Raw genomic sequence first — 13,340 nt, forward strand, 5'->3', positions numbered from 1 at the left:
CAGCCCCCTCATTCAAAAGGCCGGTCGAGACCGCAGGAGGACGCCGAGGATCAGGGGGTCAGAAAACAGAGCGCAGACGTGACGCCTGCAATATAAATGAACCATGTCCCTTTTTTTTTTTGTCTCCTCTCAGTCACAGAGATAAATCCACGGGTCTTGTTGCTGCCTGAACTCACTTAATGAAAGTCCACCTCACAGGTGATCTCTGTGAGGCGACTCCTCCATCCTTCGATTTGAGCCACCTCGCCCGTGTGCGTTTTTGCGTGTCCGTGCGTGCAGTCGCGCAACGCGCGCGAGCATGTGCGTCGGCGCCACTGCGATTAGACGCGGCCTGATGATGTGAATCAACGCTTTGTCATGCACCGCAGCGTCCCGTTAATTAGGCCCAAGATGTCAGACAGTGATGGCAAACATCAGCGGTGCGATTGATGCACGGCGACATGTCCGCAGAGAACACAAACACCGACGTCCTTTACACGCTGCAAATATGCGGCGACCTCCCCCCAACGCCATTTATACACTGTATAGTTGTGTACGCGTGCACGTATATGATTTAGCATTTTGCCACAAAGAGCAGGGTGTCGAGCTTCGCCTTAGCGCCAACACCAGAAAAATATTCTTTAATAACTTCCACAGCAAATAATGGGATTAGAGTGTCACGTTCGGCGTGAAAGTCAGTGACTGATGATTAGAAATATAATAACGTGATGTCAGGCTCCAAATTGAATTCTTATTCTAAACAGGGAGCGGCTGTTACGCTGACTCCCCCCCTCCTGCCTCACCCTTTGCCTGTGACCCGTTAAATGACAGCTCTGTACAGGAAGAAGCCCGTGGGAGGTGTTGAATTAGCATAGACGACACAGAATAACAGTCAGAGAGTTATTTTAGGATCTCAAACAGCACACAGGAAAACCTCCCACCCACGGACGCTCAGAGCTTCACAGACATCTGCAGACCCTCTTCTCACTTAAAATCATCGCGATGAAAGTTTTCTCAAAACCACTCTGGTCGGATTTATTTCTCCCAGTGGAACAATAATGACACATATTATGTAAGAAGCGAGGAAAGGCTGGTGACATAACAAGTCGGCAGAAACAGGGCAATGTTTTACGCTCTCCTTTTTTTAATTAGTTTCCACGGCAGTGGCTGGCGTTAACTGGGTTGCTGGGTACATTTCACAGACAAACAAACACTGACCCGTGCATTAAAGTCAGAGAGGTATTTCACAACAAGGCCACCGTTTTAGAGTTGGATGGATTTATCAAAGTGATGTTGAACCATTTGGAGCCGCATGCACGATGACTCACAAAGCACCGTTCTGTCACTGCTGTAGTTTGTATTCGCGATGCAAAGATTATCAGGCAACGAGGGCTCACGGAAACAGATTTTCTTCTCAGCTAAAAACCAAGTTTTAATTTCAGGGTTGCGGGATGAAGGGTGGTTCAAATCTAAAAATAACAAGCAGGGCAATAAAATATCAGGCAGGTCCCATAAATGCGTCAGCATGTAACAGGCAGCGTTGGTTATATATTATAGGGCCATGGACTCCAAAGCTATTTGGGAATGAAGCAAAATCTATCGAGGACAGCAGAACAAAGTGATTTTCTAAGGATCAGTCAAGTTTATGGTATCATTAATGGGTCAATGGATCAAGTTGTGCCTTGTTTCACTGTGACAAACACAATACAACTCAAGTGCAATTTAACCTGGATCAATCTAATCTATAATGCATGAATCAATCAACAAAAGCGACTAATCCTACACACCAGTGTCATGCCCACTAAAGACAAGGCTGCGTCTGCACAAGCGCCGCGCTGACAGGAATGAAGACGAAGACTTTCAGCCAAAACGAAGGTGAAGATCTTTAAATCCAGACACCGTCCCTCCTCCCGCTGTGACAGACAGCCGGCTGCCGCTAAAGCTATTCAAGCTGCGGAGGCTAATGCTCTGAGATAACGGGAGCGAACAGCAGAGCCGACAGTCTGCGGAGCATTTCTAAAAGACTGTAAAGCCGGAAGGAGGAGAAAACAGACCCGAGGGACAAATTAAGACGTATTGGAACAGGTGTATTAGCTGTGCAACTGGAGTCATGAAAATGAAAAGGCCTGAATCAATGCACTGCCCAGATAAAGACGACGAGGCTAACAAGGACAGGAACAGAAGCTCAAGTGCTTACTGGTTATTCAGGTCTTTTTTTTTTTTATATGAACATTGTGCCTTTGAAATGATAATTGCGCTTATTCATGCGCCGCATCTAAATGCAAATACATAAATTACTAAAGATAAACCAGACCCGGCGCTTCAGCTCCACAGACTTCAGCTTCCATTTGTTGACAACGGCAGCCCACAGGGAATCTTCTAGCACTCATCCGCTGTGCTTTAGCTTATCACACCAGAAAGCCACAGACTCTGTAGGGATGCATCAAATTAAAAGGAATTTCCGGTCTCGGGGTAATCGCATATCCTTTTAAAGGAACCTGTGAGAAAGTATTTTCCCCAAAGATGGAAATAAACAGTTGATTTGTTGGCAGCAAAATGGCAGCTGAAGATCTTATGACGAATGGACCTGACCTACTAAATCAATGAGACATAACTTCTACATAACGAGAACACATTGAAGCGCATTTGTCTCCTATTTTATCAAAGCCGCCTCAAAATGTAATCGTGGTTGCACAAATTAAAACTGACTACTTATGAACTGCAGTGTAAAAACCTGGTGCTGATTGACAGCGAAGAGAACAGCTCTCTTCCCCTAAAGCCCCTTTGCATGGCAACAGCACGGGTGAGGAAGAGCGCGACTGCCTCGCCCAGAATAAACCAGGTTCCTCCTTCGGGGACGCGGGGGAGGAGTTGAGGTGGCAGACCTAGTTACTCCCACCCTGTCCCCCGTTGGAGAGTGACAGGGCGTAGATCTGACGGGTGATGAAGCAACTCAATACGCTTTCATTACTTGCACATTATGTACAACATTAATCTTTCTGGCCTGTGTGTGTGTGTGTGTGTTTCCCTTTCTCGAGCACAGCGCCTGTAATTGCATTTCAGTGAGCGCGGCTTAAAAGATAAAATAGGCGGTGAGGAGATGAAAAGACGTGGGATAAGAAATGACCATCCAGGCCTGAACTGTGCGGGATAAATTGAGGTAATATGGATCTTCCACACCCACCACGACCCTCCTCTGTGCCTCGGGGGGATTTTTGTTGAGGTATCAGCAATTTCCCTCCATTACACATCTCTCCCTTGTACCGATGCAGTCGGTGTAATTATAGCCAGTCTTTTTATATTTACCCTCCGCGCTGCCACCTCCTTCCCCGTTTCCTGCTAAACTGGGTTAATATGGAAATAAGGGGCGGAGGCCTCCAAATGTGCCTCTCTGACATGCTGCGGATCCAAAAACCACTAAGTAGCCCTCACTGTTAGATCGGATCACAGCCAACGCGCATCTCTTTAACCCGTCTTTGGACAGTAGTTGGATAAGAAGACTTGAAACAGCCTCCTCCAACAACCACTTACAAGCCCAAGCAGGTCTACGTCTCGTTTTAGTCATTTAGCCTTTTCCTTTGAGCAGGCTGGATGAATTTAATTTACTTACTACTTGATGGTATTTAAACCATCCACATTTGGGGTACGTAAATGAACAGAGCAGCATGAGAAGCAAGAAGCCACAAACCCGGACACTAAACATCATAATGTTGGACCGATGTTGATCTCCGGTGCGCCCCCAAAAACAATATGCTGTCAAGTCCTTCAGCTACGTTGGAATATATTAACCTTTCACGATAGCTCTCTCGTGAAGATGATTCTTGATATTGTCATGCTATGAAATCCCATTCAAAATTGAAGCCTCCTCCCTCCCCTCCCTCCCCGCTGTGTGCGATTCTGCTGATTGCCACACTGTGAAAAGCACCCCGACATTTCCTCTCTATTCATCAGGTGACGCGTTGCCACGGCAACCACTGGCACAGACCCGTCCATCCTCCATGACGAGACGGTGAATTTGCGGTTTGAGCAAAGCTCGACATTTAAGACGGTCAACGTGGTGCTTATTCATCCTGAGCTTTTGAGTTGGATGAATTAAATGATTAACAGTTGTGTCGCCGGGCTCTCGCGTTGCTTTTGCCGCTTTTCTCAAACGTGACTCATACGTCTAAACTGGGCGCGGATCAAAACGGCTGTGAGCGAGCTCTCTCCGATGACGATGGTTCTCTCTATAGAGGCCTGAATGATTGAAAATAGCTGCGACGGCTCGGGAGCGGCTTCAGCGCGGCGATATAACGAGGCGCGGTGGGCGTAAAGGCGCACGCGTCTGCATGGGTCTGACTTACCATTGACGCAGAACTCATACGGCGAACACAGCTCATCTTCAAACAGGCAACCTGGAGGGGAGAGAATAAAGATACTTACACAACCACTCAAGACCTGTGCAATAAAAACAGTTATAATACTTCTCTGTATATGTAATATCTTTCTATATATATAATATCTGATTCAGTTATTGTGGATCAATGTTGTTTTTATTAGAGCTTATTTATAAGTGTTTTTGATCTGGTTTCACTTTAAAGTCTATTCTGCGGGACTATAAGGATTATTTTATCTTATTTTGTTTACCAAACATCGAGCTGCAGCAGCTGATGTTTGCAGGAGACAGCTATCTTTGCTCTGCCTAGCATTGTGAAAAAGTAACAAAACCCCCTTCCAGCAGCTCTAAAGATCACTAATTACTCAACATCTCGTTTCTTTCAGCAGTGCAAAGAGTTCAGATGACTATTTGTGGTTGTGTTAACTTTGCGCGGAGCTGGTTTCCCTTGTTTTCAGTCTCTATGCTAAGCTAAACTAACCTGCTGCTGGAGGTAGCTTCAAATTCAAAAATAGAATCGATCTATAAACGCATATAACACAGCAAGAACCCTAATAAATGAATAAAACTAAAATGAGCCGCAGCCTACTTTCATCTTTTAAATCACTGTCAACTCAAGATGGAAGAAGAGAGAGAATTCAAACGTGTGCAGCAGGTATAAATGGCACTGGAGAAAGCATTACAAATGCTACGAACGGAGCCCAGACGCTTGTGTACAACTAGCAGAAAACTTACTAAATTTCAGAAGCAAATTAACCCAATGTCACAAATTCCAAAAAATGCATCGCGCTGTGACAGAAGCCTGCAGCTTAGTAGTACATTAGCTCTGGCCGAGGGCCTCACTGCTAACGGCGGAGCCATCCGTCATCAATTAGGGCGTCTTCTCCCGTCCCGTCTCCGACACTAATACCCCGACGCTTCCATTTATGGATGCTGTCTGAATATTAATTCACTTTTGACGCTGGCACCAGGGCTGCGTGTTCCATTCTAATAAATGAGCAGATGGCAGCAGCATTATGGGTAGCCGTTCCCTGTGTTCATATTTCACACGTGGGAGTCGCAGCGAGCCAACGGCTCTGCTCGCAGAAACGCGCAGGTGATCCTCAACATTTAAACGTTTCCAGAAAAAAAATAAAAAATAATTGTCCGTTTGTTTAATTAGCGGTTGATAGGCTCAGACTGCAGAGTTCACAATTGTTAAACATCTGGGTCGAGCCCCCTTTTATCTGATATTTTCACCGCTTCAGCTCATCAGTAGGAGTGACGTGATTGAACGCAGCCCGTTGGCCCCCGCGGCCTCGACGGACAGCCGTGAGCAAGGGGAGGGAAGTCCTCCGTAGACCTCTTTGATAATGAGAAGAGAGAGGTCGGGAAAAGCCTGTCAATCCCACAGAAAGGAGAGATAATCAGGAACGGCGTGGATCAGACCGGAACGTTTCAGGCGTCGCTTGTTCCAAGTTTGTTCCGCCATTAGGAGCGTTATAGCCTTGTGATTATTAACGTCTAGTCTACGTGATAATATAATACGATGAATGTTGATGGCACATTTAGTAAAATCCCATCCTTTGGTAACGGCTTCAATATATCAGCAAAACAGCAATTAAGTGCTGTGGAGTGCGGCGTCATAACAGAGCGGTAAGGTCGCTCTGCTCTCCACAACAAAACTAAAAAGGCAGAATGTCTCAATCAGAAGAGAAAGAACCTTCTGCTCAACCACAGAAAAACTGCTTTTGTCACTGTAATTATTATTTTCATGGACAGATTCAGCTACTTTGCAAGTAAACCACGACTATAAAACATTGCTGTTGGTTGAAAAACTGGACCACAGATACACAACTATTCCATTGTGTATAATACTATACGGTACTATATAAAAAATGAGAATGACCACCTCACGTTTCTATGCCTCTGCAAACCAGGCACATAACCAAAAACAGAGCCAAAAGAGCAAAATAAACACAACTTTAAAATATTTAATTTAATATTTTTAATTTTAATATTCATTATTTTACCAAGAGGATTTTGCTGGAAGAGGACTTGAACATTTCAAGAAACAGCCGCACACCCCTCTTGACCCTAAATCTCAGCACCCTGCAATTAGCGTCCTCCCGTTCAACTTTACCCCGCCTTGCTTATATCGTCAGGGTCTCTGGGAGGCCATGTCAGCTCTCAATATTAAGTACTACCTCCATTTAATGAAGCATCCCGTTAAGCATAGTGAGTCAGGCCATGTGTGTGTGTGTGTGTGTGTGTGTAATAGGCAGGGATATAGAATTGATAATGCCACATCCCCTTTCTCCTCCACCATGGCAGAGATGATTAAAATGGGGCTTTTTAATTAAAATGCAATCACAGTGAATGCTGCTGATTACCTCAGGCGGGAAAAAAAACAAAAGGATGCTCAACTCGTCGAGTGAGGAAGAGATGCTGGTAAAAAAAAAAAAGAAAAAGCTCTCTGTTATTTCCTAGTGAAGCATCCTGAAAAATGAATAGCCACATTGTGTAATTCTAAGGGTACATGATCATTTCCCAAAGAAAAGGGAAAAATTACCTTTCTAAAGAAGTGCGATTAAGTGGCGATGCTCTGTTGCCATGGCAACATCATCACAGTAGCTTTTCAATGGGGAACTAACCAATTGAAGTAAGTACAGCCTAATTTTTTTATCTTGTGTCCCAATTAACGGTGACTTAAAATACTTATATACCTGTTTATATAGTATATTTAATTTATAGAAGACTACAAAAACAGCACATATGTCAATTTGAAAATGTGAAACTACTAAACCCGCTTTTACTAACATATAAATTTTCTTAATTGACAACTAAACATCATATTATCAGACGTCAACTTGAGCTAAGAGTTTATTGACTTAATGATTAGTCATTATCAGCCAGGACTAGATGTGAGCTAAGTCCAGGTGTTACTGGTAGTGCTGGTAGTTAGTGGCCTGTTTTCTCATCATTTGAAATCAAAGATACTTGAAGTAAGTGAAAATGGAAATACAGAAGGTACCGAATCAGGATCAATTAAATGTGGCCTCCATCCTCTCAAAAGCCTCCGCTGAGAGCTGTGGACTGGAGCAGAGAGACGTTCTCCAACAATGCCCCCTACCTGACGTATTACTGCTAACTGCTATTAAGGGCAGCAAGTCGGGATCTACACACACACACACACACACACACATTTCACCTTCAGCTGAAATCTCTCCACGGCGTGTCAGGGACATAACAACAAGGGGAAAGCTCATCTAAGGTCATTTAAGGAAAAGCAATTACATTAGGATGACGCAGAGTTTGTCCTTAGAAAAGGATACAACCACATTAATACCTCGCTGAAGCGCCACCTGTACGTTATCGAGCTCGCCTGGAACACGAACGATTACGTCCTAATGAGGCCCAACCCAAGGCTGAGCAAGAAGTCAAGAGATTGCGTCGTTGACTTTTCCCTCGCAGGTGGCTGGCCGGTGCCGGGTGACCATCTGTGATGTCAGAGGGGCCAAGGAGAACGCTGGGAATCTGGCAGCGAGGACAGTCCCTCCCAGAGCCGGCTGCATTAGGACATGTTCTCTCTCTGGGGCCATCGACATATCTTTTACTATAATTATAAACTCCAACCAAGGACACCTGACTCATTTCTAATCACACACACACACACACACACACATCTGTACTGTCAGCCAAAAAAATCTGTGCAGCGGCAATAAAACTGCAAGTGAATTGGGAGCACGACTGGAGGACAGAAGAGAGGAACATCACCTGCAAGCAAATTAGTATCAGTTTGACACCATGTCCGCAGTTTTAAACAGCTTGTGTCATTAAGGCGCTCGTCTGCTAAAATTAAAGATGGCTCCGAGCTTTTCTCTGCTCCGAAAGGTCTGTTCTTGTCAAGAGCTGCACTTTGCATCTCAGCGACGAAGCCGCGGTAACGCAATATTTTTCGTGCACTTTTCATCTTAACATGACAAGAATGTGTAGTTTTAATAATGTCGTGACATTCTGTGCGCCGACAATTCATGAGGAATCCTTTCTGGGGTGAAACGCGCCGTTAAACATTAAACTCCCACGGCTCAAAATGACCACCTACTGTTGAGGCTTCGTTTTTCTCTATTATTCCACAGATGGATGCTGATTTTCTGCACAGACGCACAGTTTGACCCTTTTGGAAAACTCAGTTACCTTGAGTTATCAAAACGTCAAACTTCTTCTCGAGGGAAGATTGTTTGCATCAGTGAAAACATCTACGGTCATTTCAAAACTAAAGTGATAATTAGTGGGAGCTTTTAGGTCTCCTGACATGAAAACCATCTGACATCCAGAGGAGTGAAACTAAATACATTTCTCACGGACTTTCTAGAGAATTTGTCTCGCAATTCCCCGGCAGGCGGCTCCCTCTCAGTCACTCAGCTGCCAGCCATGAATTAAAGATTGGCGCCGTCACCGCGGCAACGGAGGAACCCAGAAATAGGCCCTTCGTGACCTTTCCTCCGACCGCGCCGAATGATTCAGACATTTGATTTTCTCCCCTCTTCCGGAGGCGTGATTGGGCGTTGAAAAAGGGAACCAACACAACCCCCCCCCCCCCCCCCCCCCCCTCTCCAAATCTCCACATCCCCCGGATGGAGCGCAACGTTTGAAGCTCATTCGAGGTGCAGGTGGTGCAGCGGTGTTTGGCTACTGCGTTCTTGTTCGCTTTCCGTAATTTAATATCTCTCAGCTAAACAACTCACCTGCGTAGTCACGGCATTTTGGTTGTGTCAAATCAGATTGAGGGCCATTTGGGAAATACTTTAGCGTGAAACTGTATCCGCGCTCCGTCCCACTCAGACAACCGCTCATCCCCCTGAGGGAAAGGCCAACACCCGCCGCCGTGTGTCCGTCGCTTCTTAACAAAGACTTTTCCTCCAGCTGTTTACACGAGCTAGCGGCATTTTAAATATTAAAACCCATCCTGCCTCACCTGAAACGGTTCTTATGACATGTTATTATCCTCCATTGCTAAATTGATTAGCTGCATTTGGATTACCCCAAATATTAGACACAACCAACAATATATTGAGATGCATTGAAAAGTAGTTACAGGAACGAATGTATATTTAACAGAAGAAGTGACTGAAATGCTTTTGGATGGATCTGGCAGATATTGTTATTTTAAGATGAATTATAAGCACATCACTTATAGCTGCTTAGCAAAAAGAAAACATCAACATCCTACTCCATCCTATAATGTATTGACTACCCCTCTCAAATATAATACAATGCATCTCCTATTCAATTTTACGATACAATAAACGTGGTCTGGAGTATTTCTCAGCATCACCCTAAAACGAAGACACGTGACAGCTGTAATCACGGCTAAGGTGGTAAATCCGAGGGGAGAAAGTACTCTGCTACACTGCGACTCTGCATGCAAGCGGCAAAATAGCTTGACATGCGTATTCTTCAACACATTGTTCCAGCTGAGTTAAATGTAATGTCTTTTCATTTAGAGGGTAAAAAGGAAGTCCTCACAACCTCCCCCCCCCTGCCTCTCTGGCGGCACTCTCAACCCAGAATATCCCCCAGGTTCCCCTTGAACTGGAGCAGGAAAGACGGGCAGGAGACGGATGGTCTGGACGCGTCTATTCGACACAGTTCCGACTAACCCCTCCCGCGAAGAGGCCGCTGACATTTTGTTCGGGAGAAACGCGGGAGCTCCGCCAGCCGTCGCCACTCTTGTCGCCTTCCACCACCCTCATGAGCCAACGCACTCCTCCGAGCATCTGTCGAGTCACAGAGGAGCGCCGCCGCACCTCGTCTGTTTGTCACACCGCCCGCAGCCGGGAATATAACAGCCTGCTCTGTGTCGGGAATTTGTTGAGATTGGCTGAAGAATCTTGGAACGCGGCGACACTCGATCCAGATGTCGGTTCGGTCGAGGCGATATTGGTAGTCCCATATCACATTCCACAGCGGATGATAACGGACCGTCTTGACCGTACACCGATCACATTCGCATCGAATGCTGCAGCTGCACACAGCTCAGCCATGTGCACAACGGAGGGCCGCGTTGCACCACAAAATATCCTCCAATAAGTAGTTTTTCCTCTTCTGCGGATGAGACCAAGCCAGCCTTTAGGTGAAACCTAGAAGAGCTCCACATCCAAAGTGTCAACGCATTCTGAAGCCTGACGCATGCGACCAGTTCAGTCAAGATGACGGATTTCTCTGTGACCCCCGCTGAGACACCCCGGCAGAGTTTTAATGGTTCACACAGTTGACTGAAGGTCTCCTTGAGCTAAAGAGATATTTTAGGTCAATTTTAGGTCATTTCAAACATCTCTTCAGTTCATGAATCCCGTAGCGTAGTTGATATCACCACTGAGTCTGGACATCTACGGGAAGACGGAGGCCCGCGGCGAAACAGATAAGAGCTGAGCAGACTATGAATCAAACCCAACTCGCCTGGATCTATTAGGAGATGGCTGCTGATAGCCAGTCGTAACGAAAGGACCCCTCAGCGCAGCCTTAAAGGACCACCGTCTCCATCTAGAAGCAACTCTGCCCATCAACACACACAGCACTCTTTTGTTTTAGTCAGGTTTAGGTGAGCTGAGGCCGAATAATCCTTTGAGTGTGTCGCAAATGCCGCACGAGGCTTTTGGAAATCAACGCCATCAATGTGGTGCGAGTGAGTCATCCTTCTCGCAGTCTTCATCCCGATCCTCGATTTGACTTCATCTACTTTGACTAAAAGATAAAACTTTACATAACTAACTTACAACTAACACGGCGTAGTGCTGTTAAATTTGTCGAACACCTCCCACCGGTAACGATGCCCCCCCCCCGACCCCCTTTGGCTTCTTCTCCGACGAGCTTTTGAATTATGCCTCGCTTCAAGGCACTGGACTCAAGGCTGTTTGTTGAGTCAGCCTAGCGTGAAAGCACAGAAAAGTACAACATGTCAACGCGCCCGTGATCCCCGCCGTCTGCTGGACGACCGCAGCGCCATCGCGGAGCAGCAAGTGTGGAGGTCATGAGGAGATCAAGGCAACAGAACAGCAGGTCTCTGCGTCTTCTGGCTGTTTATGTAAACTTGTGAGTGTGAATCTGAAACACGTGAGGAAGACGCATCACAGCGTGATTATATTTAGCATGTTGTGTCTGACTACAATCAGTATGAAATGAATAATAAATTAATTTAATACATTCAAATGTGGCTTATTGGTAGTTTAAGAGATATTTCTGTTGTGCTAGGTGTCAATTATCAGCTCCTGGAAGAAGAAAAAAAATATATATAAATATATACGTATATGCAATGTTATTAAATACATAAATCTATGTCGCAGCAGCACTCCTTGATCGCTTTGCGCAGTGGGACTCATTAAAAACATAAAACCACCTCTAACTCCCAGCCACGCGCTAACAATGGAGACCTCTTCAGCACATGCTGAGAATTCAATGAGAGAAATGCACTCTGGGAATAAACACTGACTCATTCACAAATCATGGTAACCACAAATTACCATTATTTTTTAAAGAGAAAAAACAAGTACTGTCTATATATATTATGTTAGCTTACCTTTTAGCCGACAAGATCAGAGTGTGAATATAAAAAAATGAACTACCCAACTGTGGAAACGTTCTGCTTCTGAATACAAACAACACGCTGCAGCTCGGTGTGAATCATCACAGCAGCAGCAGTGTCAACGCCTCTCGCTCGTTATAAAGTTTATTCTGTGTGTTCTGACTGCAGATCCTGGACCAGTAAGTGTGATCACACACACACACACACCTGAAACAGTCACGTCAGGGCCTCTGATCTCTTTCTGTCCCTCAAAGGACACAATTCTCTAGAATGCCGTACTTTGGACATGGGCCATTCTGTTTGAAATGAGAGTGGAGCGTCTGACGCAAGAACAGATGAAGGGTAATGACAATACAACCGGGGCCTGAAAATGAAAGCTGCCCCATGGAATTGGATATCATCAAATATTTAACTAGATTTAGAATGGCATGCTCTTTGGTGCATGTGTGGAGCCATTTTTATGGGTATAAAAGCCATTAAGCACATTTGTTTGTAGTTATAGTGTATTCATCTGGAGGTAAAAGTCACGATTGAGCGCAAAAGTTGCAGTTTTGTTTTTCTCCTGACAGTGTTTTTTTGTGAAACCAGCGGCTCGGTCCATCTCACTGTGAGCTTCCTGCACCGGGCCTGGTACCTTATGTAACTTTCACAGATGGATCTTCAGACGTCATCAGCAGCCTCGCCTGACACAAGTTTAAGAAATAGCAAGAACAATGGAGCACAATAGGAAAGACAACTTTTGCGATGCCAGTTCGAACGACCAGCTAAAAGGAGATAACACGGTTATTACCCTGAATATAATAATAATAACTAGTGGAACCGAATGAAACAAACGCTTACCGAATTTCCTGTCCGCGCTGGCAGGTGTGGAGCAGAAGCTCACCGCCAATGCAGCGAGGAGGACGGGACACCAGGGCGAATCCATACCGCCGCTAAGCACGCAGCCAGCCGTCCATGGCACGAGGCGGAGGAGGAGGAGGAGGAGGAGGAGAAGCAGAAGCGAGGAGAGAAGAAGCGACGACCGCTGAAAGGGCGACGTTTCAGCACCGCGAACAGCGACCAGCCGCGCAGGAGGAGCCGCTCCTAAAGCGCTGTGACGTCAAAACACGCACGGCGAGGAGGGACGACGTGCAACAGCGCCCCGGACGCACGGAGAGAGGGAGGGGGGGGGAGGGGAGAGGGGGGGGGGGGGGGCGTCGATCGCTGCCCGGAAACCGTGGGAACGACACAAGAAAACACAGCAGGAGAAAAGAGACAAACACGCTTTATCAGCTCGACAGGGAGAAAATAAATGTCACTAACAGATCTGGATCTTTAGAATAATTAGCAGCAAAATTGCCCTTGAATGATTAATATATATTTTATCATAGAATAATACACTGTATCTATTGCTGCTCAATATGTGACCATGCAACATAGTTG

The 13,340-nt window shown here is 45.7% G+C and overlaps 1 protein-coding gene across 1 annotated transcript in view; it reads right to left on the reverse strand.

Annotated features, from left to right (window-relative positions):
• The window catches only part of ptprn2 (protein tyrosine phosphatase receptor type N2), a 91,060-nt gene extending 77,981 nt beyond the window's left edge, over positions 1–13,079 (reverse strand). Inside the window, exons 1-2 of the mRNA XM_040166766.2 lie at positions 12,759–13,079; positions 4,323–4,373 (exon numbers count right to left, since the gene is read on the reverse strand). Coding sequence (XP_040022700.2) covers positions 4,323–4,373; positions 12,759–12,843 — 136 coding nt within the window. The 5' untranslated portion in view covers positions 12,844–13,079. The remainder of the gene's footprint in view (positions 1–4,322; positions 4,374–12,758) is intronic.
• Between the last annotated feature and the right edge of the window lie 261 nt (positions 13,080–13,340).

The sequence above is a fragment of the Gasterosteus aculeatus genome, chromosome 21 (assembly GCF_964276395.1).
Source record: "Gasterosteus aculeatus chromosome 21, fGasAcu3.hap1.1, whole genome shotgun sequence".
NCBI lineage: Eukaryota > Metazoa > Chordata > Actinopteri > Perciformes > Gasterosteidae > Gasterosteus > Gasterosteus aculeatus.